Source organism: Gracilinanus agilis, chromosome 2 (assembly GCF_016433145.1).
Source record: "Gracilinanus agilis isolate LMUSP501 chromosome 2, AgileGrace, whole genome shotgun sequence".
NCBI lineage: Eukaryota > Metazoa > Chordata > Mammalia > Didelphimorphia > Didelphidae > Gracilinanus > Gracilinanus agilis.
The window spans coordinates 353,333,854-353,358,846 of NC_058131.1; the positions used below are offsets into that span (position 1 = coordinate 353,333,854).

The window sequence follows — 24,993 nt, forward strand, 5'->3', positions numbered from 1 at the left end:
ACCTCTCAAGTGCAGGGACTGTTTCATGTTTGTCTTTGTTTCCCGGGCGCCCAGCATACAGCAGGTGCTTAATAACTGCGTGTTGCTAGTTAAGCTGAAATCCTCACCCATCCTGTACTAACCCTCCCCTCCGTCCCCCAACTTCGGCTGGAGCTTTTTCGGAGTGAGCAAACTTCACCACTACAGACAGTGGCAGTACCCCGCATAGTTTTGAGTCTGGTACTCCCTACAGTCATTAGCCAGGGGCTTTCCTGGCGGGTGGATGGGTTGGGAAGTGCATTCTTTTGGGCATCGCCAGGGTAAGGCTGGAATACCGTTTGCGGTTCTGTCCGCGCAAGCTGGAAGCGGGGCGGGTGTGGAGGCAGCACTCGGCACCTGCGCAGTGCGGTCTCAGGGCGGGGAGTCTAGGCTGATGGCTCCGCCCCCTTTTCAAATTTGAAACCTGCGCTTTCCCGCCTGAATTTGTTTGCTCGGGAGGAGTGACGCAGAGACTCCGAGTCAGCTAATGGGAGCAGAGCGGCCTGAGAGCCCCGCCCAGACGGTGACGCCAGCCCCGCCGTGCCAATGAGAGGGCCAGAAAGTGCCGGCCCAGCCCTGGCTGTGCCCACGTGTAGAGTTTGGCTTGTCTGGTCCAGACAGCTGGAGGAGGAGGCTGTCAGCGGCCGGGACTCCGGGGCCAGAGTCCAGCTAGGGTTCACAGACTTCATCTATGGCCTCTGAGAGCTTCCCACCGCCGCCGCTCCAGCTTCCTGGGACGCGGACGTCCTCTGCAGGGAGCTCTTAGTAGGAGGAGAAACTGTGGGCCTTGGAGCTGTGCCACAGGACCGGTCCAACCTTAGGCAAGGAATGGCCTCTAATTGTGAGTGTGGTTTTGAGCGTGCCTATTTTCTTCTCTGTAAGATGAGGAGAATGGCGGACTAGATGACTTCTGGCCTGTCTCCATTGGCTTATGAGTCTGGGGTCAATGAAAGAGGCGGCAGAGAGAAGAAAACATTGTGCGCCCCTTCCCAGGAGTCAGAAGATCAGAACTGGAAGGGACCGGAGAAACTGAGAAAACTAAGGTCCAGAGAAGGTGGGACTTGCCCAGAGTGGCAGAGCCCATCAATGTCGGGGCTGTCCCTCGAATCCAGGGCTCCCCACTCCTCCATTCAGAGCTCTCGCCACAACCCCTCACTTTGACTCTGCCGTCTTCTTTGTGTGGTCTGCATCTCCCACCCAGGAGCCCCTGGGATCGGTGGAGGTGATAAAGGGAGTGGGGGCCCAGGGTCACTTTCAGAGGGGCTCTGTCCAAGCCTGGTTCGAGAGCCTCACTGGGTAATTTAGCCTAGCCTCAAACTCAATACCTACTTCTGATGTGGCCACCAGCAGCTTTCTTCCTTTTCCCTGTGGGACTTTGGACTAGTCACTTCCCTTCCTTTCTCCCTCACCTCTCCACTCCCTGTCCCAAACTTCAGACTTTCTAACTGTAAAATGCGTGTAGATAGATGGTTTGTCTCTGCGATCCCCTTTCAGTTCTGATCTTAGGAGTTTTGGAAGCAGTCATGAGCTAGGAACCTACACCCAAGGCGAACAGACGCTTCACCTGGAGGGAACGCGGGACCTGAATCCAGGGCTCGCCTCTCTGTCGGCCTGGACTCTGCGTGGGGATATCCCAAGGGCTGGGGGAGGAGAAAGAGACCCAAGGGCCAACCCCAGCCCCAGCTCCCGGGCGAGTTCTAAGGGGGCGGGGCGAGGAGCGCTGGACGTTCGAAGGGGGCGGAGTCCGACTGTCTGTGTTTGTTGCGCCGTGTCAGTTACATTGTAACAAAAGTGCTGCCGCCACCGGAGCCTCAGATCAGTACCGCAGGGCCCTAGTTCGGCACCCCACCCGTTCGCAGGCAGCTGTGGTCGCGATGGAGCAGGGTGCCAGCAGTAGTATCCAGGTTTTACTGCAAGCAGCTGAGTACCTGGATCGGAGGGAGCGAGGTAAGAAACTTGGTCCCCCCCCCCCTTTGGGCCTCCCTGTATGTCTTGTTCCCCTCGAGTCAGACCCGGGCGCCTGCAGCCGAGAGAGCCCAAGGGTGGGAGGCAGCTCCCCGGTAGAAAGGCTTTTTTTGCAAGCTAAACTTATTTTGCTTTCACCTTTTAACTTCATCAAGTGACTACCCCGCCTGGATCCAGCGGGGTCAGCAGAACTGGGGTGGGGGCAGCATCTTGCTGTCCGCTGTCCTCCCCCTCTCCCCCCTTTCAATCCATCCCAGGCTGCTCCGCTAGCTTCTCCCCCGACTCCCCGCCAGGGCTTCGTTTCCCTCGCTGTCGTAGCTTGAACCCCCGCTCAGCTTGGGAAGAAGGAGGGAAAGAGGACCTGGCGCCAAAAACCTTCTCCCCTTTTCCCCATGGTCCGCAGCGCGCCCCCCACTCAGGGGGCCGCAGCTCATGAACAATCTAAAGATTGTCCAATAATCTGGCTCGTGATTTGGGGCAAGCCATTTAAACTCTTTTGGGCCCAGTTTCTCCATTTGTAAAATAACCTGATGTTGAGGTGTCTTGTAGCTCTAATCGTCTCTGAATACAATCTCTCCCTCAGAGGCAGAGCACGGCTATGCTTCCTTGTGTCCTACTCACAGCCTGGGTCCAGTCAACCGCGGAAGGAGGAGACCCAAGGCTCCTAGGGACAGTTTAAGGTGAAAGTTGGATTTTGGAGGGGGGGGGGGGTGCAGCATGAGGTGGAGCTGGCTCATCCCAGCCTCAGTCTACTCAACTGTGAAGTGGGTGTCCCCGTTCTGACTCTAGGGGGAGTCTACAGGTGACTTAGTTTCAGACTTGGTGCCCGATAGGGGGTGGGTAGTGGTTGGAGTAATGGGTCTTTTTCAGGCTGGTCAGAAAGAAAATTGTGTATAACTGAAGGCAAGCCATTAACCTCCTCGGGCCTCAGTTTCCTCATTTGTAAAATGAGGATTTGGATACTCTATAAGGCCCTTTTCAATGGGAGAGGAAACAGGGTAGCCTAGGTCTCAGCTGAGTAGCTGCTGGATTGCTTCACCTTCACCCCCTCACTTGCCTTTCAGATCCATGCACAGCGAACTGGAGAAGCACAGGTGATTCCGGAGGGGGTGGCTTGCTGTTTGGCCTCATTTGCTCCAAAAAGTGTTTTCCCCTTTTTTCAAAATTTCTCCAGGGGCTTGGAGGCCAGGGGGTTTGGGTTCCCATGGTAGCAGGGGAGAAGGGGGAAACTGCCTGGGGTACCAGGACAACATCTTAGAATCATAGAGGTAGAGCCAGAAGGAACCCGAAATGGTGTTTAGTCCAACCCTTTCCTTTTCTAGATGAAAACTGGAACTCCCCTTCCCATGATTAAGAAGCAAAGAGGTTTATTTTAGTGAGCCTTGAGCTTATTTGAATTGAGGCTCTGGCATCTTCCACTTACATGAGTGTCTCTGAATGGCAGTTTCTTTAGCTGTTACTGGAGACAACTATTTACTTGAATTGCCTAATGTACAGAGTTGTAAAGAAAATGATTGGAAAAGGCTATCCAAAAGTGATATTATTCTCTGAAAAAATGAGAGGGTTAGGGGGCAGCCAGATTAGCCAGGCCCAGAGATGAGAGGTCCTGGGTTCAAATCTGGATTCATACCCTTCCTAGCTGTGTGACCCTGGGCAAGTCACTTAGCCCCCATTGCTAAGCCCTTTCCTCTCTTCTGCCTTGGAATCAATACACAGTCTTGAGTCTAAGGCAGAAGGTAAGGGTTGTAATTTAAAAAAAAAAATGATGGAGTTAGGCTTACCTAATCTCTAGGATTCCTTTCTGGTTAGGATTATAGCACTAGGGAGTTAGGTGAGGACCCTTGCCTTATTAGCATTATTGTCACCATCCTGGAGGACAGGGGGACCTTGAACCAAAGGAAGCAGTCCTCAGGTGGAAAGGCTGCTGGATAGGAAGTGGTCCTGGGTTTCCTGCTGGACCCAACTGGAGCCTGGCAATTTGCTGCTGTTCCCCAAACCTCCCCCCATCTTAGGGGAAGCCCCCAAACCCATGGATCCCTTCCCAGAAGGCCTGCTCACTCTCTTCCCTCCCACAGGAGGGCCCAGCTGAGACACTGCTTGGAGCAGTTGAAACAACAGATGCCCCTGAGCACAGATTGTGCCCGATACACCACCCTGAGCCTGCTGCGCCGGGCTCGTCTACATATCCAGGTGAGGTGGGAAGGCACAGGGCCTGACTGGACTCTGTCCTGTTCCCCATGGGAGGAGGATCAGGGACGAGGGGAAGCACAGTGCTATCTCGCGTGTTGCAGAGGGAGAGGGCTCCAACTATTAGAGAGTTGGAATTCTCCCAGTGTTCCATTTGCCATCATAGTGCAATAGAATGCTAGATCTGGAAGAGACTAAATGACTGTGTAGTCTAGCCTTTTCCTGATGTGGAGGAGAAAACGGAGGGCCAGAGACAGGATTACCTTGACCAAGGTAATGTCATTGCTGGAGTCAATCACTGTTGCCCCTCTTCTGGCTTCAGAACCTCTTTCTTCTTATCATATTCCTCCTTCTTGGTGTTAGAAGCATACATTGAAGGTGAAGGCTCATGGGGCCAGCCCCTTGCTATCTAGACAGGATGAGGGATTGTGCCCTGGAGGGACTTCTTATACACGGGGCCAACGTCTCCATGGTGTCAGTGAAATTGGGACAAATGGAGGCCATTAGTGCTGTGACATCTCCAGAGAGAGGTGAGCAGGATGTTTCATCTCTATTAATTTAGTAGGGATAAATGTTAAGTCCTTCAACCAGGCCCCCAAAGTATCCTGAACAAATATGAGCTACATAAGATTTATCTAAACAAGAATTAATGTGTGGGAAAAAACAGACATGAGGTGTTAGCAGACTCCACTTAATATGAATTAGCAATGTCCTGGGAAGGCCAAAAAATAGTCTCAGGGCTGCTTAGACATGCAACATTCCCTTTAGAGAGGGGGCAATGGTCTCTCTGTTCATTCATTAAAACAGGCTACACTTGACGTATCATTTCCAGTTTGGGGCTCCGCATTTTAGAAGGAATACTCATGAGCAAAAATTCATTTAGAGGAGGCAGCTAGGTGTCGTAGGGAATAGAGCACCAGGGCTGGAGTTGGAGGATCTGGATTCAAATTTGGCCTCAGACACTTCCTAGCTGTGTGGTCCTGGGCAAGTCACTTAATCCCAGTTGCCTATCCCTTACCCCTCTTCTGCCTTAGAATGGATTCTTAGTATCAATTCTAAGAAGGTAAGGATTAAAAAGTTTTAAAAAAGAATTCTTTAGAGGACCATAGACCAGGATGTTTAAAATCCTGCCGTAGGACTTGAATCAATGGAAGGGATTGGGAATGTTTAGACTGAAGAAGACTTAAGAGGATGATGGTGATGCACTTGCTCTCTTTACATGTCCAAAGAGATGGCATGGGGGGAAGTGACTAGACTGTGCTGGTTAGCTCCTCATCACCAGCCCCAGAGGACCAAGTTGTCAAGAAGCACGGTTTGTTAGGGAGAAACATGCTAACAATGAGAGCTGGCCAACAATGGGAACAGTCTGCTGCTCTGGGAGCTTACAGGGGTCTTTGTCACTGGGGGTCTTCAAGGGAAGCGTGGATGAGTACTTGCTGGGAAGGTGTAGAAGGGAGTCCTTATTTAAATTGTACAATTAGGGGCAGCTCGGTAGCACCATGGATAGAGCACCAGCATGGAATCTAGAGGTCCTGGGTTCAAACATGGCCTCAGACACTTCCTAGCTGTGTGACCCTGGGCAAGTCACTCAACCCCAATAACCTAGCCCTTACTGCTCTTCTGTCTAGAATTGGTACTAAAAACAGAAGCTAAGAGTTTATATATATATATATATATATATATATATATATATTTTACATCCCCTAAATGTACTATATGCCTAATAGTACATTTAGGGGACGTAATAAGTGAACTCACAGCTTCTAGGATAGAAAGAACTCAGATTGGTATAGAGGAGGGAGAGCTTTCTAGTTTGGTCCAAAGCAATAGCTAGGGATTCTGTAAAAAAAAAAAAAAAGCTAAAAGAGAATGTGTACCAAGGCATGGGGCAAGGGAGGGAGGGAGGGAAGGAGGGGGAACAATCTGTTCGTGGGCCCCAAGGTGGAAATCTAGAGAATAGCAAGGAGGAGATTAAAACCATCTGCTAGTGCTTAGTATGGTGCCTGGCACAAAGGATCAGAGATCTAGGGCCAGAAGGGGACCACATACTCCATCTTGTCTAAGCTCTTCAGAGGAAACTGACTTGACCATGGTGACAAAATGAATAAGTATCCCAAGCAGGATTTGAATACGGGTCTTCCCGACTCCAATGCCTATCCCTGCCATGCCTCATATACTAGGAGCCCTCATGAAGCAAGTGCTCAATGAATGCTCACTGAATGAATTCCATAGGAGCTCTATTAATTCCCCATTGTTCCTATGGTCTTTTTGCCTTCTCCTTGTCTTGTTCTAGTAGATTTTTCAGACAGGAGATGACTATCCCTTCTCCCCTGGTTCCTTCCTAATCTGCCTAAAACATACTCGGGTCTTCCCAGTCCTAAAACTGTCACTCCTCACCCCTTCTCTCTCCTCGAACCATCATCCATATCCCCAACCCAACCCCTTCACTGTCAAACCTCTGAGAAATGTCATCTGTACCCAATGTTGTCAATTCTTTATCTCTCGTTCATTCACTTTTCAACCTGTTCCTATGTGTCTTTCATCCTTGCCAGTCCCCATGGATCCACTCTTAAAAGTCACCAACGTTCTCCTAATCAATTCATCCAGCGCCGTTTTATCAGTCCTTGTCCATTTGGTGCCTTCTACAGCATTTGACATGATAGACAATCCTGTTTTCCTTTACTTTTCCTTTTTTTTAAAAAAACTCTTACCTAATGTCTTAGAATTGACACTAAATTTTGGTTCCAAGGCAGAAGAGCAGTAAGGGCTGGGCAATTGGGGTTAAGTGACTTAATGTGGATCACACAGCTAGGAAATGTCTGAGGTCAGATTTGAATCCAGAACCTCCAGACTCCAGACTTGGCACTCTTGAATGAGCCATGTGGCTGCCCCAACCCTTTCTGGCTACTTTTCCCTACCTTGGTTTTAGAGTCTGAACATTCTCCTTGTTCTCCCTGACTACTGGTTCCCTACCTGTTCTTGTTCCTCACCCTGAAAGAAATTGAATCTAGAGTAAGAACAACTGCTTTCAAATCCCAACCTTGCCATGTCTAATAATGATGGCTAATGGCTCTTTGTCTGTGAAGCATTTTTTTATGCATATCACTTAATGGGGCCTTATATACATTCTGAAGACTGTTTTTTTTTTTTAAACCCTTACCTTCCATCTTGGAGTCAATACTGTGTATTGGCTCCAAGGCAGAAGAGTGGTAAAGGTAGGCAATAGGGGTTAAGTGACTTGCCCAGGGCCACACAGCTAGGAAGTGTGTGAGGCCATGTTTGAACCCAAGACTTCCCATTTCTAGGCCTGGCTCTCAATCTACTGAGCCACCCAGCTGTTGCCCTGAAGACTATATTATAAGGCATTGTTATCTCAGTTTTACAAGTAAGGAAACAGGCTCATAAAGGTGAATAGACCACTATGACCACACACCTTTTAAGCATCAGAGTTGGGATTCAAACCCTCATGTCTTCTTAACTCCAACTTCCATGGTGCAAGCTGTTCCTTCTTACCTGTGTGACCTTAGTTACTTAAGAGATTACTTAATCAACTTCTCTGGACCAGTTTCCTCATTTGTAACGAGAAAGGGTAGATGATTTCAAAAGTCCCATAGCATTCAAAATCTTATGACCCTCTTCCTGTCCTTTTAGGGTGGGATCTAGTCTTGGCCTTCTGTTCTCTCTTGGAAATCTCGTTATCTCTCAGCTGATGGTCCCCAAAGCTCTCTGTCTCTAGCCCTGATCTCTTTTCAGCTCCCTAGACCCTGGCTGTTCCATGTGTGTCTCAAACACAATATCTCCAAAACTGAATTGCTGACTTTTCCTAAAAACAAACTCAAAACCAAACCAAAACAAACAAACAAACAAACAAACAAACAAAACCTGTTTCTCCTCCTGATTTCATTGTTTCTGTCGATGCAATATTTACTGTGGGTCCCATTTTGGACAGCCTGGTGTCATCCTTGACTTTTCCTTCTTTCTTTCCTTGTATGTCTAATTAGTTTCCAAAGGCTAAAGAGTCTATGTCTGAAATGGCCTCCCACTTCTTCCTTATTTTTTATATCTCAATACTCTTCCATGGCAATCATATTACCACAATTCATTCAGCCATTCCCTAACTGATGCGCCTCCCTTCAAGCTCTGATTTTTTGCCACCACCACGAAAAAGAACTCCTAGGAATATTTTTGTACATATAGGTCCTTTTCTTTTTTTTTTTTTTAATCTCCTGGGGGTACAGACCTAGGAGTAATATGGTGGTGATTCACTACTACCACCTTAGTCTACGTCTGTGTTGACAAACCTATGGCACACATGCCAGAACGTGTCGGAGTGTGCCAGAGGGAGCTGCTCCCTTCCCCTTCTCCAAGCATGCATGAGGAAAATTCTCTCATGACCCACCCCTCTGCCCAGCAGCCCAATGAGAGCGGGTAAGGGGGTGGCTCACATGTGGTGTGAGGGCTGCAGTTTGGGTACTCCATCTCTAAAAGGTTCACCACCACTGGTAGGTTTTCCTTACCCCATGCTTATAGTACTGCAAAGGCCTCCTAGATCTGTTTAGAGCTTTTTGTTTCTACTCTCTCCCTCTCCTGAGTCATCTCTCACATTGCCACTGAATCTACCAAACCTGCAACAGGAACTTTGGATTCTTTTGCCTGGAGTTTAAGGAACTTGTCATTCAGCTCCATATCACTTTCATAGTCCCTGTGCTTTAGCCAAATTGGGCGACTTGAAATTCCACACACACAACCTATACTTATAGGCCTCCATACCTTTACTTATGTTACTCCAAATGCCTAGGAAAGTAAATTCTCTTAGCCTATACTGTCTGTTGAATTTAAAGTCTAACCAAAGTGCCACAATGTTCAGGAAGGTAGATGGTAGTAGGGGAAAGAGATCAGTATTTTGGGTCAGAGGAACTGAATTTGAATTCTGATTTTGTCCCTTCTTACCTCTGTGGTTTTGAGCAAGTCCTTTAATTTCTCTTGGCCTCAGTTCATTTTTCTGAAAAATGAGGGGTTTGGACTAGATGACCTCTAAGCTCCTTTCTGCCTCTAAATCAATGATTTTATAATCTCATTGGGCCAGAATACTAGATTGGCTTGTCTGGAAGGGCTAGTACCTTGACCAATGAGGAAGAATTGGGTGGATGGGATAGCATTGAGGAAGACTGAGTACCAGATGAAGAATTACTATTCTTTTTTTTTTTTAGATCTCTCCTTCCTCTCAGATCCATTCCTCCTGAATATTCCTCAGTCTTACATAGAAACCATTCCATTTTGACATCTGCCTTACTTCAGTCCCATTTTCTTTCGAATATCTCACACTTTCTTACAATAGTGTACCTTTTCCCCAATTTATTATTTATTTAACAATTTAACATTGTTTTCGCTTTAAATTTTGAGTTTGCAATTCTCTCCTTACCTTCCCAAGCTTCTCCCACCCACTGAGAAGGCAAACAATATGATATTAATTATAATGTGACATCATGCAAAACATATTTTCATATTAGTCATGTTGAAAAATAAAGTGAGAAAATTATACTTCAATTTGAACTCAGAGTTCATCAGTTCTTTCTCTGGAGATGGATAGCATTTTTTCATCATGAGTCCTTTGGTATTGTCTTGTATCATTAGATTGATCAGAGGAGCCAAAGCTTGCACAATCAATCTTCATTACAACATTGTTGTTACTCTGCAGTGATCTCCTGCTTCTTCTCACTTCACTTTTCATCCGTTCACATAGGTCTTCCCATGGTTTTCTGAAACCACTCCCCTCATTATTTCTTATGTCACATTAGTATTCCATCACAATTATATACCACAATTTATTCAACTATTCCCCATTTGAGTAGCCTCCCCTCAATTTCTAATTCTTTGCCACCACCACAAAAAAGAGTTCCTATAAATATTTTTGAACTTATAGGTCATTTTCCTTTTTCTTTGATCTCTTTGGAGTAGAGACCTAATCAGAAGGTGTTATGAATAATATTGATAAAGAAGGATACATTTAAACGTATTCATAGTTTATTTAAAGGCATATTGGTAATTAAGAAGGCCATGCACCTGCTAAGATCTAATTCAAATTGCCCGCCATTGTTACTCTGCAGTGATCATTCTGCCCACCTGGCTGCTTCCTATGAAAGAGATCGTCTCAGTCAAGTTCTGAGACTTTATACCTTTGTCTATGTAATCACACTTCCTGCCTACCTTTATTACAAGAGGAATCATGGTAAATGTAGTTTCCAAGTCCCCTAAACGTCTACAGGAAGTTTATATCATATCTAAATATTAAAGCTCAATGAACCCCCAAGAACCCCAAATTCCACTAACACAAAGGTATGCATGGTTTTAGAGCCTTTGGGCATAGTTCCAGATTGTTCTCCAGAACAGGTGGATTGGTTTGCTACTCTACCAAAAGTTCATTAAAGGACCTATTTTCTCTCATCTCCTCCAGTATTTGTTATTTCTAATATGTATGAGGTGGTACCTCAGAGTTGTTTTAATTTGCATTTCTCTAGTCCAGTGATGGGCAAACTACAGCCTGTGGGCCAGATGTGGCCCCCTGAAATGTTCTGTCTGGCTGCTGGACATTATTCCTAATCTGAAGAATACAATGAGTAGGATGCAATACAATGAAACTGAAAGAGTTGCCTTAGAAACAGACTTACAGATGAGCATTTCCTTTTCTTTGGCCCCCTCTTTAAAAAGTTTGCCCATCACTGCCTGGTCAATAGTGATTTAGAGCTTTTTTTATATGCCAATAGATAGCTTTGATTTTTTTTTTCCTTCAGAAAACTGCCCGTTCATATCTTTTGACCATTTTATCAAGTGGGGAATAGGTCTTATTTTCATAAATTTGACTCAGTTCCCTTAAATATTTGAGATATGAAGCCTTTATCAGAGAAACTTGCTATAAAAAATGTTGATGTTACTTTATTGTGTATGGTACCTTTTAGCCAAATATAGTTTCCCTGATTATCTCTTTTAACTGGGCCTCTTTTTACTTTTGCTTTGTCTGAGATCATGATTGCTCTACCTACCATTTTTTACTTCCACTGAAGCTTCATAGATTATAGTCTTGCCCTTTATTTTAACTCTCTGTGTCTCTTTCTGTTTCAATTATGTCTTGTGTATACAACATATTGTTGGATCCTGATATATTCTGCTATCTGCTTCCATTTTAAGGGTTAAACTCATCCCACTCACATACAAATTAATGATTACTGTGTATATCCCTCCATCCTACTTTCTTCTGTTTTTCCTGCTTTCTCTCTTTTTAATCCTGTCTCTCCTCAAATCAAAAAATCAATACTATGTATTGGTTCCAAGGCAGAAGAACAGTAAGGGCTAGGCAAAGGGGGTTAAGTGACTTCCCCAGGGTCACACAACTAGGATGTATCTGAGGCTAGATTTGAATCCCGTCTCTAGGTCTGGCTCTCTATCAACTGAGTCACCCAGCTGCCCCCCCCCCCCCCCACACACTTTAAAAATTCTTCCTTTCTTGCCTTGCCCTTCCCCCTTCTCCCAGTATATTCCTTTCTCACTGCTACATTTATTTTTTGAAAATCATCCCAACATTGACTCACACCTGGGTCCTTTTTCTATGTAAACTTCTAACTGCTCTAATAATGAGAAAGTACTTAGGAGTTATCCATATTATCTCCCCATCAAGGAATGTAATTAGTTTAACTTTATTGAGTCACTTATGATTATGTTATCATTCTCTTGAGTCTTCTGTTTGAATGTCAAATTTTCTATTTCTTTCTATTTTTATTAAGAATGTTTGGAGGGGCAACTAGGCAGAACAGTGGATAGAGAGGCAAGTCTGGAGTCAGGAGGACTGAGTTCAGATGTGACTTCAGACACTTCTTATGTGGCTCTAGATAAATCACTTAACCCCAATTGCCTAGTCCTTGTCACTCTTTTGTCTTAGAATTAGACTACAATACTTTGGAAAAAAAAAGAATGTTTGGAAGTCCTCTTTTTCATTAAATATCCATTTTTCTGAAGTATTGTAGTCAATTTTGCTGGGTAGGTTATTTTTATTTGTATTCTTAACCTCTTTGCTTTCCAGAATATCATATTCTAAGCCTTCTGGTCCTTTAATGTGGAAACTGCTAAATCTTGTATGATCCTAATGTGACTCTATGATATTTGAATTGTTTCCTTTGGTTACTTTGAATACTTTTTCCTTTAAAGTATATATCTCCTAGGAGTTCTGGAATTTAGCTAAAATGTTCCTGGGAGTTTTAATTTGGGGATCTTTTTCAGGAGGTGATTGGTGGATTCTTTCCATCTCTATTTTATCCTCTGGATCTAAGATATTGGGGCAGTTTTCCTTTATAATTTCTTGAAATATGATATCTAGGATTTTTTAATCATTATTTACAGGTCTAATTCTTTAATTATCTCTCCTTGATCTATATTTCCAGGTCAGTTGTTTTTGCAATGAGGTAGTTCACATTTTTCTTCTATTTTCACCTTTTGCTTTGTTTTACTTTTACTTGAAGTCTCATGGAACAATTAGCTTCCACTTGCCCAATTCTAATTTTTTAATGATTCATGTTCTTTCCCTCCTCTCCTCCCAACCCCCTCCCAGAACCAACAAGCAATTCCACTGGTTTTATATGTGTCTTTTATCAAGACCTATTTCCACGTTATTACTATTTGCATTAGAGTAATCACTTAGAGTCTACATCCCCAATCATATCCCCATCAACCCATGTGATCAAGCAGTTGTTTTTCTTTTGGGTTTCTACTTACACAGTTCTTTCTCTGGATGTGCAATTCTAATTTGTAAGGAATTATTTTCTTCTGTGGGCTTTTGCACCTCCTTTTCCATATGGCCAATTCTGCTTTTAAAGGAGTTCTTTTCTTCAGTGAATATGTGTACCATTTTTACCATTAGGCCCTTTTTTTTAAGGCTTTGTTTTCTTCAGTATTTTTTGCACCTTCATTAGTAAGCTATTAGTTCTCTTTTCATAATTTTCTTGCATCACTTTCATTTCCTTTCCCAGTTTTTCCTCTGTCACTCTTACCTGTTTCTTTTACTCTTCCAGGAATTTTTGCTGATCTTGGGGCCAATCAGCATTTTCCTTTGAGTCTTTGCTTGTATTTGTTATTCCCATTGTTGTCATCTTCTGAGCTTATGTCTTGATCTTCTTTGCCACTATAGTAGCTTTTTGTGGCCAAATTCTTTTTGGGAGGTTGTTTGTTCATTTTTCTAGCCTATTCATGACTTTAAACTTTATTTTAAAGTTGGGTTTTGCCTACCTCTGGGTGGAAAGGTACTATGCTAAGCTTCAGGCTTTTTTATGCTACTGTTTTCAGGGCTAGTTCTGAGGATGTGCAAGTTTTTTGTGCTTCCAGGGTGGCATTATTTTTTTTTTAAACCCTTACCTTCCATCTTGGAGTCAGTACTGTGTATTGGCTCCAAGTCAGAAGAGTGGTAAGGACTAGGCAATGGGGGTCAAGTGACTTGCCCCAGGGTCACACAGCTGGGAAGTGTCTGAGGCCAGATTTGAACCCAGGACCTCCCGTCTCTAGGCCTGGCTCTCAATCCACTGAGCTACCCAGTTGCTCCCTAGGGTGGCATTATCTTGTGAGAGGTATGGTCCCTACTTTCCTGGTCTCCTTTCTGGCCTTTACTCAGGAAGGGCCTCTGCTCTATTGGAGCTACAAGTTTCAGTGTTCTTTTTGACCTGGGAAATGTGACCAGGTCCTCTGCTTCCTTGTGTCTGCTTCCTAGTGCTCCTCTCCACCCTGGAACTGCCTCTCAGAACTGCTTATGAGTAATAGAATTGCCAGTCAGCACCAGCTTCACTCAGTACCAGCAAAGGGTCCTCTGTAATCTCTGACTAGTTTTCTGACCCCCTTAAGTATCTCTGGGCTTGAGAGCTCCCAAAGCTGCTGCTGTTATGGCTGCTTCCCAGGCTTACCACTAGTTTACCCTGGTGTTACAGTCCTCTTCTGAGGACTCTCGTGTTGTCTTGAGCTGGATAAATGTCTCCTGCTCTTTTGTTGACTCTGCCTCTCCAAAACTTGATTCAAGGCATTATTTTAAAGTTGTTTGGAGGGGATTGTTGGGAGAATTCAGCTGGGACTTGGCCTTGGTTCCACCCAGATCTACCACAATCACTTTTTAAACATCTGCTCCACCTCAGTCTAAGTTCTTTCCAGTACCCCATACTTTCTTACAATAACTTTTTAAAAATACATAAGCACCAAAGCAGGGTTCCATTTACAAAGCCAGCAGTTTCTGACTGTACATTTGATAGTGATGGGAGAGCCAGGGGACCTGGTGTTTTCTCGGTGTGATCTCAAGTGAGTAATTTCCTTTTTCGGCACCTCAGTGGTTTGAACTAGATGATCTCTAAGGCCCTTTTCCAACTCGAATGTTCTAAGATTCCACAAGAGAAACCCAAGTCCTATCTAATTAGCTCATTTGTTAGTTATCAGTTACCACTTTAGGAGGGATGCCTGTGTGTGGGGACGCCTGTCTGCTCGCCTGCCCAGAGACAGCTCAGAGCTGTGGGATGACAATTTTGACAGAATAAACCTCATAATGATAATGAGCCTCATTATCAGTGCTCAGAAACCTTGAGCCAGCCTGATTTCCTATTTGCATCAAGTGCAAATCTCTCAACCTGTATTTATAAGATTTCCCCCCCCCCCCAATCTGGCTTCAAACCACTTCCTTAACATCACCCTCTCCTCCTCCTTTATACCCCTTTAGCTGGGCAGAACTCTACAACACACTAAGAACACACTGTGCTGATTCCTGCCACGTTATCATTCCTTCGTCTGGAATTCTTTCTTTGTCTAGCTCCATCCTACTCATCTTCAATAGATTCTTCTTAAGTTCTGCTCCTTCTAGGAAAATTTTTCCATGCATTCCAGCCTAGTCTGTTCTTCTTCCTCTTCTGAATGCTCATATTAGCTTGAAGCATACAGCAGGATACTATTTTCTATGAAATAAATATTCCTTGTTCCTTTTTTCCCCTCATAAACACTCTCATATACTATTTTTTCTCAGTTATACTGATGGTGGCTTGAAGTCAGGACTGTTTGCTGATATCCTGCCGTCTCTTCCACATTACCCAAGTATCATCAGTCCATATTAAAGCTCCAAATATACAAATTATTGTTTGACAAATAGATATTGATTACGCATCTACTGTAATATGGATGAAATGTTGATCTGAAGGGAGTAGAGAAGAACCCAGCTGCACTCTGGATGTTCATTCCACTCTTCTTGGCCGTGATACACATAAGATGCCTTGGGGCTCCTTTTATCTGGTTACAAGACAGCTCAAGTTCTTAAATCATCTGTCTTCATTGGGGTCTGTCTATATGCTCAGCCCTGTGAGGAATACAACACAGGAAGACCATATCCCTACCTTCAAGGAGTTTTCAAACCTTTTGGTGGTAGCAGTGCAATAAGACCAATACGAATTGATGAAATAAATGTTATAGGACCTCCAAGGAGAGAGGGGATCAGTGCAGGTTGTTCTGGTGAAGGAGTTTCATGGAGGAATTGGGCCCTGATGGGCTATTGGCATCTGGAGAGACAATCTAGTCTAGACCTTTCTGGAGAAAGCTTTAGCCCCAGAAAACACTAGGAAACCAATCTAAGTACTGAAAATGGCCCAAGTGCTAGGAGAAGGCTACCAGCTCAGGTTAACATTTTTTCCTGCAATGGCAGTATCCAAAAGATACTGCAGCTCCTTTGGTTAATGTGAGTTGGCCTGAGTTCCCTGAACCCATTGCAGTCACTCAGAAAATTGATCTGATGTGAATAAAGTTGGCTCAGATTCATTGGTTGTCAGAACTGGTCAAAGAATCCATCCAACATTCTTATTTTACAGCTGGGGAAACTGAGGTCCAAAAATGTAATGGACATACTTTTCACATATCAGACAGGATCCCCTACCAGATACTCCCACCTTTCCTCTACATTGCCCTCTTATACTTTACCTGCTACCACTGTTTTCCTGTAATCTGAGCCTATATAATATATAATATATAATATATAATATATAATATATAATATGCCCTATCCTTCCTCCCTGCCAGAATTAAATCCCCTCCACTACATGGGAGAAATCAGGTACAGGAAGGCCTCAGGGATGACAAGCTAGAGAAAAGATTTAAACATTTGCTGTCTTTCTGAATTACGAGGCAACAGGCCTTCTTGGCTGTCCCTGGGGTGATGAGCATGGACAGATGCTTCCTCTTCTCTCCTCCCTCAGATCACCAAGACTTACCAAGGATGTTTGTCTTGGGGAGGGGGCAAGAGTGGGGCTTCCTGAATGCCTGGCTCTGTCTAGTTCCACCCTAACTTGACTTCAAAGAGTAGTACAGATCCTGAGTAGGTGGAGGAGAAGCCTTGTCACCTCTGTTGGCCTAAAAGGTTAAGCTCAATCAGCTCCAGCAGGATGACTCAAGGCGCCACCCAAGGGCAGCTTTCAACTCGTCTTCCCTATCAGCTTCATGAAGGTCTCAGGATCCCAGAGGATGGGACTTTGACACAGTCTGGGCTATGACTTGGTTAAACCAAGTTCTTGTAGGGATTAGAGATGGAAGAGATATTCACACACTAGCTAGCACTGAGGGCTGACTCCTTGCTTCTTGTGACCATAGAAGCTAGAAGAACAGGAGCAGCGGGCACGAAGACTCAAGGATAGGCTCCGAAGTGAACAGCGGAACCTGCGCCAGCGGCTGGAACAGCTCCGGGGAGCAGGTGGGGAGTGGGAGCGTCTTCGGGTAGATAGCCTGGACTCCTCTGGCCTGTCTTCAGAGCGCTCCGATACTGACCAAGGTGAGTGACGTCCCTGATTATCCTGTTTGGAATTAGTGTCAGTCCTGACCCTGCCACCTCCTTGCTTTCTGAGTGGAAAGCAATGGACCCCAGAAGACCTGGACCACTGCTGTAGAATCCCTGGGGACAAGCAAGCTCATCCATCTCATCCCACAGCTAAAACAGTGAGGCCTACCCTTTAGCCCCTTAAGAGAGGCAAGACTTCTTCCTTTCTCAGTGACTTTGGACCTGACTTTTCTCTGGTCTCTCCACAGAGGAGCTGGAAGTGGATGTGGAAAGCCTGGTGTTTGGGGGTGATGCCGAGTTACTTCGAGGCTTCAGCACAGGCCAAGAGCACAGCTACTCTCACAGTGGTAGTGCTTGGCTATGACTGGCCCCACAGTAAGCAGATCTCCCACTCTCCTGGCTGCACCAAGCTGCCCAGCTTGCCAGAGAAGCTGCCACAGGACTGGTGAAGTTGGGCATTCCTGCAAAGCAGAAAACTATGGGACTGCAGAGGCTGCTGCTGGCTCTTGGAGCCATTTTAACCAGCCTCAGTTGCATCCTTCCTCTCTTATGTGGGCACGGACTGAAGCTTACTCATGTTGTGGGGGGAAAACAGGAGTAAGCCAAGCCCTTAACATGGAACCAAACAATGCAAAGATCTATTCTCTGTTAAGAGGTTACAGGAGGCAACCAGAGGCCCCTAACAAGGGGCTGATGTGGAGCTGGCCCATTGCTGCCTGTGTTTTTATACATTTTTTACAGCATTGATTTTTGTTCCTTTCAGTATTGGGATGCAAATCTTGTGCTAAGCTGATTTGGTGTCCAGCACCCAAGGGACTAGTAGCATTAAAGTGGGATGGGGCTAAACTCAAGACTCTGGCTCTAGCTCCACAGACACCATACAGTATTTTCAGTAAAAAAAAATTTTCTAAAGTCTGCCAGTAAGCTATCTTATTTTTTCATGATTGGGAAGGAAGTGTATACCTCAAGTCCTATGCAGGGTTCAAGCTGATGGCTGAAGTGTCATTCTAAACCTGGCAGGATTACTCAATACCTCCAAGGTTCAGAAACCTCAATAAGCCAAGGACAGGGTTGAAAATTGATTTTTAATGATAAATTACAACTCGGACACAGGGCGGGTAATGGGACAAGAGCTGGATTGTCTGTGGGCTTGCATCGTGCTGATGGTCTGCTTGGGGGCTGGGGCTCTGGACTCCAAGCTCAGGTCTTGCCAGGAGGCTCTCAGTCTTGGGGACTGGCAATCTAGGAGGGCAGCAGGGCCCTTTTGGTGCAGGGGAGGCAGCAGGATGGCTCCTTTAAACATAGTGTTGCTGTTGCTGCTGCTGTTTCTTCGTGGCTGCCTTGCTGGCCAGGTCCTTGGCCTTCTCAGTAGCCGCCAGAGCAGTTTCTTTTGCCTTCTCAGTTGCTTCCTTAGCTGTTTCAACAAGTGTCTTAGAAGGAGCTTCACCTGCAAAAAGAGAATCTTGGACCATCAGTTACAGGGTACCTTGAAGATCTAATCCAGCCAACTCATATGACGTATAAGGAAATAAGAGGTTCAGACAGAATAAGGGCCTTGTTCAAGGTCACAGAGCTCAGTAAGGATAAGATCAAGATTTTGGACCCAAGACTTCTGACTCCAAGACCAGTGCTTCTTCCATCACACACTAAACTATTTAGGTCTTTCATCTGATTCCATTTTCTAGTCTGAGGATCAGGGCTTAAGTAGCAGCCTCAGTCCCAAGCTAGAAGGAATCTCAAGAGATGTTTTTCTAAGTGAGATGACATCACCTAACCAAGGTCATACAGGTATTAGATGGTAGAACCAAGATTCTAAACCATATAATTCCAAATTCATCATTCTTGGTGGGAAGGGGACAAGAGGGGTATTTTTTTTCTTGAGTCCTCATAATGTCAGTTTCTAACCCTCCCCATACTCAAAACCCTTAATTCTTACCTTGCAATTTGGCCAAGATGTACTCAAAGCCTTTGATGGTCTTGGTCACATTACTTTTGAATCTAGCCAGGCCAAATTCCTGAAAGGACAAGATGGGACATGAAGAGTTGGTTTTTAGCCTTTCTAGATGCTGCCCATGCCCATGGCTAATCTAGGTTCCTCAGAGCAGTGGAGAATCAAAGATTCTATCTCTACCGCCCCCTTCAGCACCTCACCAAATTGCCATGTTACCTGTACAGCTCTGGACACCCCAAACAAACTGGAGGAGACCCAGGCCTCCCGACGGATTTCAGTCCAACCACTGTTTTCAGGGTTCACACAGTAAACACATCTTTCCTCCACCACCTGGAGTGAAATAATCACAAGCCTTCAGTAATCTAGACCCCCAAGGGGAAAAAAAAAGCAAGATTCCAAAGGGCCTAGGGTCAGATACCATGAAAAACAAGCTGTTATCGTTACCTTATCACAGCTATTATTTATATAGTTCTTACTATGTGCCAGATACTCTGCTAAATCCTTTATAATTATCTCCTTTTATCTTTACAACAATACAAGAGGTAGTACTACCCCCCATTTTACAGATGAAGAACCTGAGGTAGAGGGTTAAGTGACTTGCCTATAACAATCTATTGGAGGCATCAAATTTAACCATTTCATTTTACATATGAGAAAACTAAGCCCTAGAGAGAAGTGACTGTCAAATAGCACACAGCAAAGTACTGGCAGATCAAGAATTACAAACAACTTTGCAACCACTCTTCTTTGTGAACCATGCTGCCTTCCCTCTTCAGTGAACCCCTCCTCTGAATGAGTGAATGCTAAAGAGGCACCTACCATCAGCCGAGCATGGTTAATGTTCCAGGTGAAAGTGGTCATGGTCTGGTTTTGTGGGTCCACGATAGAGTCTTCTAGGATATATACCGAGTGGGCTACGTTAGCAGGGAAGAAGCGCTCCGCCCAGCGGGGCATCCTGTTGGTCTTTGTCAGAAGCCGCCTGGATAGCAGCTTCTGGTCAGGAGTGACCTCCCGGTGCACAATATCCTCGGTCAGCACATGTTTGCTGTATGGGAAACACAACCCAGGAGGTCGGCTAGGGAAAGTGACCCGATGAATGTATTAGGTACCTAAAGCACTGCCATTTCATGTCCTATTCCCTCCTGTTTCTACTACATTTTCACTTAAGTTCAAATTTAAAAAAAAAAAAAAAAAAAAAAAAAAAAAAAAAAAAAAGGAAGGCAGTTCAATGTTCCTCAAATCTTATTTCAGCATCCAGTCCATCCCTGTATCTGTGACATGGCTAAAAATAACTATCTTATTTGATATTTATTGAATTCAGAATTTTAAAAAAAGGAAGTTGGCTCTATGTTTCTCAGAGTGTTGGAAGAAAAAGAGGACCCTTAGGCCTGACTTCACACCCAAGGTGTTCCCAGACAGCAGCCCAGCCCCATCACTTCCAATCCCGGGGTGGGCCAGGGTGGAGCCCAGGCTCAGGGCAAATTCCAAGCCGAGGGAGGCTGCAGAGAGTGACTCTCTCAAGGGCCCTTTGGGAGGCGGTGCCCCGCGGGGCCGGAGCCCCTTTACCCGAGAGGTGAGCTGCCCCTCCCCCACCGCTCTGGCTCCTGGGACCTGATTCCAACGAGCCGGGGAAATGGGGGTGGGGGGGTGGAGGGGAAAGGTCTCCGGCCTCTGCTTACAGAATCTCAAGCACTAAGGGATCCTGCCCTTTGAAGGGGCTGGGGGGTGGCGCCCACGGTCTCCCACCCGCTCCGGAGTGGGGTTGGGGGGCTTCAGGGTTTCCTGCCCGCTTCTAAAAGAGAAAAGCGAGAGGAGAGGCCGGCGGTCTCCTGAGCTCTCTACTGGAGGCGTGGGGTCTCCTGACCTCGCCTGCAAGGGGTCGAGCGACACTCGGGTCTCCGGGCCTCACCTGTAGGGGTTGGGGTAGCGCTGCCAGAAGGCAGTGAACACTTGGTCCCAGGAGCTCCGGAGCACGCTCTGCCCCAGGAAATACTTCACCATCGTCCCGGCGTGGGGGGGGGGGTCGGGGTCTGAGCAGGGTCAGAGGGCGCACAGCATCTGGGGGTAGGGAGGGAAGGATCGCCGGGCTCGCGCTCTCCGTCACCGTCCCAAAGCCGCCGTCACCGCAGCCGCCACCGCCGCCACCGCAGCCGCCTCCATGAGGGGGTGTCCAGCCGCTCGGCACTTCCGGCCACAGCCCGACCCTCCCAGATCCCGCCCCTTCCGCCGAGCCAGCTTCCGGTGTCCCTGTCACGTGGCTCGTGTGGCTTGTCGCTGTCTCTCTTCCCCGAACAACTGACTCCTCTTGCGCTTGGGCATCCGGGCACCGGGACCGGTCGGACCCGTGGGTGGCCGCGGACGCTGCAGCAGGAGCGGGAGCATGTGGCCCCGGTAAGAGAGCGCAGACGACCCTCTCCCCAGCTCTCCCGGGTTCCCAGGGGAGCGGAAGGCGGAGCACCCTCGACCGGCATTGCAGCATTCCGGCCTGGGATCTCCAAGCATTGGGGGATTGGGGGGCGGGACAGGGAGGCGGCTCGAGGGTTCTTGTCCTGGATTCTCCGGGCCCGGGATCTCTAAGCGCAGAGAGCTGCCCCACCCTCCAGTGTTTCCTTAAGCGAGGACGCGACCTGACGGGGCTGGCTGCGGGAGCAGAGGGGCCGGGGCCGACGCGCTCAGGCAGGCCCGTGTCTCGGCGCAGGTGAAGCGTCTGGTCCCCCGGCCCCGCCCGCCTCGGAGCTGCCCGGTCTGGGCCCCGGGAGCATGAGCGGGCAGCGCGTGGACCTGAAGGTCGTGATGCTGGGCAAGGAGTATGTGGGCAAGACCAGTCTCGTGGAAAGATACGTGCACGATCGCTTTTTGGTGGGACCGTATCAGAATGTGAGTGGAGGTGTGCCTCAAGGGAGGGGAGGGAACTCCGACTGGATAGCCGGGACAGGGTGTGCAGGTGGGAAACGGAGGATGCAATACTGAAGGCTCCAGTCCATAAGGGTAAGGGTTTGAGTAGGTATGTGAAACTGACGGGGAACACCCTGGTCAGCCAGCCAGTTAACCTGATTTTTGAGGCCCGGCTTTGCTCCTGATCCCCGTAGGCATTTGTTATTCGCTTCCTCTCTCTGGGCCTCAGGTTCTTTTCTTGTAAAATAAGTAAGAGTGACCTTTGCCTGGTATCTCCCCTAGGGTTGTTGGAGGTTGAACAAAAGGGAAGTGAAAAAGGCTCGTGTAGACTGCTGTGGGTGGTATAGGTACCAGTGGTGGTTGTTGTGGAAGGGAGCAGTTGAGAAATGAGGGATGACTATTTCCTTCCCCCCCACATACAGACCATTGGGGCAGCATTTGTGGCCAAGGTGATGTCTGTGGGAGACAGAACGGTGACACTAGGCATTTGGGTGAGTGAAAGAGACACACCTCGGATTACTTGCCCCATTGGGTGAAGGGCTCTTCAGGCAATATTTATTTCCTGATACCTCCCTGAGGCGGCCACCTCACCTCAAAAGTTCTGAACTGTTAAGGACCATTTGGGTGGTCCTTCAGAGCAGGCAGCTTCTCCTTACCCATCCCTTAATGCTGTACTAGAGATTAGGAACCTCTGTTTTGCCCCTAATAAGCTGTGTAAACCATGGCAAATCACCTCCTAGTTTTTGTTTCTCCATGTGAAAAACATCAGGACTGGAGACTGTAATGTAAGGCCCTATGATTGAGTGAGCCCTCTCATCTCTGGGAATTGTGGTTTAGAGGGTTGTTGACCAGGTTATTTCCAAGCCAGGGGCCAAGGTTGAGTTTTGACCTGGTTCTCCGTAGGACACAGCTGGCTCTGAGCGTTATGAGGCCATGAGTCGAATCTACTATCGTGGTGCCAAGGCAGCCATTGTCTGTTATGGTAAGGTACCCCCCCTCTTCCCCAGCCTGGGCCCAAGAGCTTTGATGTAGGTGGACAACAGCCTTTTCTTATCCCTTCTGCACATCTTTATTCCCAGATCTTACTGACAGCAGCAGTTTTGAACGAGCCAAATTCTGGGTGAAGGAGCTTCAGAGTTTAGAGGAGGTGAGTGTGCCTGGGAGGCAAGTGGTACCTGTGGTCCCTGAGGACTCTGAAGCCACTAATTGGGAGAGGCCAGGGCCATTTGAGCCTCATAACAGACCTGTAAGGGAATGGTATTATTCCATTTTACGTGAGGAAATTAACTGCAGCACAGGTATATTGATTTGCATGTGATCATACAACTACTAAGTGTCTGACAGGATTTGAATGCAGGTCTTTGTAACACTCCTGCCTAATAATCCTACCTCTTGAAAAAGGCACTCAGAAAACCAGATCCACACAAATTAATAACTAGGTCATTTTGTCTACAAGATCAGAGTAGTAATACCTGCCAAAGAGGTGTTTGTGAGGAAAGCACTTTGTAACTTTAAACCACTGAAGTAACTTGGAAAATTGATCATTGTCATTCTCCTGTGCTGAGTGAAGGAAGGACCCTAACAGAGATCTACTCCTCACTTTTTTGTCCACTGCAGGGCTGTCAGATCTATTTGTGTGGCACCAAGAGTGACCTTCTGGAGGAAGATCGAAGACTGCGCCGGGTTGACTTCCATGATGTTCAAGATTATGCGGATGGTATCTACTATTCTGTTACATGCTGGGAGGGAAAGGATCCACAGAAGACTGGGCCTGAAAAGGGGCAGGTTCTTTGTTCTTGTCAATAGTTTCATATTCCTGGGGAGATCCCAACAAGGTTGAAAGGGCCAGAAGCAAAATTCATGCTCTAGGTAGAAGGGAGTGGGGCAAGATGAAACATTTGAAGTTCCTGTTTCCTTGGCTTTTCTGCAATCCCTCCTCCTTTTATCCTTCTTCTGGGTGCTCATCCCAGGAAAGGCAGGACAAAGGCAAAGCAGCCTTATTTGCTCACTCCGAGGTGTGTGTTTACAGACATAAAAGCTCAACTCTTTGAGACATCTAGCAAGACGGGCCAGAGTGTAGGTAAGTTACAGTTTGGTGGCTAAGTCATCTTGTAGACCAAGTTTCAGTTAGGCTGGGAAAGCCAAATTTGGGGAAAATTGGGGGTAGGGGCAGTAAACAAAGCCAACCGGCCCCTGGAAGACTGACATAATGGTAGAGAATGCAAAGGTTGTCCTGCTTACCTGGGATTTAGGGTCTTTGTACTGTGGATCAGATTGGGAGGGCAAAATCCAGCCTCAGGAGATGGGATTAGCTTGTGAGAACAGAAGTAGCCAGCCAGGCTAATTTTCCTGCCTCCCCCCCCCCTCCCACTTTCATTAACCCTAGATGAGCTGTTCCAGAAGGTAGCAGAAGATTATGTCAGTGTGGCTGCATTCCAATTGATGACAGGTAAGGGTGCCTCCCAAACTCTGGCACTCCCTTTTTGCCTAGTTCTTTGATTATAATGATTTGCTGCTGAACAGGACCTTAGTCTGCTCCAGTCCCCTCATTTTTGGAGGCAGCTGAGGTACAGGGACCTGAAGTCTCTCCTCCCAGGTAGGTAAGCAGGAACCAAACTAGGATTCAGACCCTTTAGAATACGCTTTGATGAATTAAGGCTACCCAACACCCCAAAGGGTAAGACCCCAGTTTTCTAGGAGCATGGTCCTAGAATCCTTTATTCTCTCTTGAATGAGTGATTAATATTGGCTTCCCTCTCTCTGCAGAGGACAAAGGCGTTGACTTGGGTCAGAAGGGCAACACCTACTTCTACAGTTGCTGTCATCACTGAGAACCACCCTGTCCCTTGGAAGGGGCTCTGCTGGACCCTTGTCTGCTCTCTGTTGGTTGAAAGGCTATCTGAGCCACTCACAATCTCAGAGGCAGAAAGGGATGGCCACACCTCCTGCCTGTGCTCGCCCAGGATCAGGGGCAGCAGCAGCACCCTGAAAGGCTAGAGGCGGCCTGTTCTGACCCTGGGCTCTCTGCTGTTCCCTGGGCAGTGCTTGTACCTCTCTCTGCACATAATTTAAGTGGCTTCTGCCTTGTAAATAAAACCTCCCCACACCCCCACCCCCCTCATTAATAGTCCGACCACTTCCTTGCTGTTTC

The 24,993-nt window shown here is 46.7% G+C and overlaps 3 protein-coding genes across 5 annotated transcripts; 2 read left to right on the top strand and 1 right to left on the bottom strand.

The window, feature by feature from the left end:
- Positions 1-1,892: 1,892 nt before the first annotated feature.
- On the top strand, positions 1,893-17,903 carry MXD3 (MAX dimerization protein 3). The gene is made up of 6 exons (XM_044661628.1): positions 1,893-1,965; positions 2,567-2,663; positions 3,048-3,077; positions 4,059-4,173; positions 16,813-16,990; positions 17,245-17,903. The coding sequence occupies exons 1-6, from the start codon at positions 1,893-1,895 to the stop codon at positions 17,358-17,360; spliced, it is 609 nt and encodes a 202-aa protein (XP_044517563.1). The 3' UTR covers positions 17,361-17,903.
- A 159-nt stretch (positions 17,904-18,062) lies between these two features.
- On the bottom strand, positions 18,063-21,091 carry PRELID1 (PRELI domain containing 1). Of its 2 annotated transcripts, none has more exons than XM_044664421.1 (5): positions 20,857-21,091; positions 19,767-19,992; positions 19,164-19,277; positions 18,933-19,011; positions 18,063-18,410 (listed from the first exon to the last, which is right to left on the bottom strand). In XM_044664421.1, exons 1-5 carry the CDS (start codon positions 20,946-20,948, stop codon positions 18,292-18,294), a joined length of 630 nt encoding a protein of 209 aa, XP_044520356.1. In that variant the 5' UTR covers positions 20,949-21,091; the 3' UTR covers positions 18,063-18,291. The 2 variants fall into 2 exon arrangements, with proteins under 2 accessions (XP_044520356.1, XP_044520355.1); XM_044664420.1 differs by having other exon boundaries at positions 18,063-18,443; positions 20,857-21,084.
- Positions 21,092-21,217: 126 nt separating this feature from the next.
- RAB24 (RAB24, member RAS oncogene family) lies at positions 21,218-24,993 on the top strand. 2 transcript variants are annotated; one of them, XM_044664423.1, is made up of 9 exons: positions 21,218-21,338; positions 21,646-21,824; positions 22,265-22,333; positions 22,746-22,824; positions 22,922-22,989; positions 23,460-23,559; positions 23,872-23,922; positions 24,229-24,291; positions 24,609-24,993. In XM_044664423.1, the coding sequence occupies exons 2-9, from the start codon at positions 21,708-21,710 to the stop codon at positions 24,671-24,673; spliced, it is 612 nt and encodes a 203-aa protein (XP_044520358.1). In that variant the 5' UTR covers positions 21,218-21,338; positions 21,646-21,707; the 3' UTR covers positions 24,674-24,993. The 2 variants fall into 2 exon arrangements, with proteins under 2 accessions (XP_044520358.1, XP_044520359.1); XM_044664424.1 differs by lacking the exon at positions 24,609-24,993 and having other exon boundaries at positions 23,813-23,922; positions 24,229-24,276.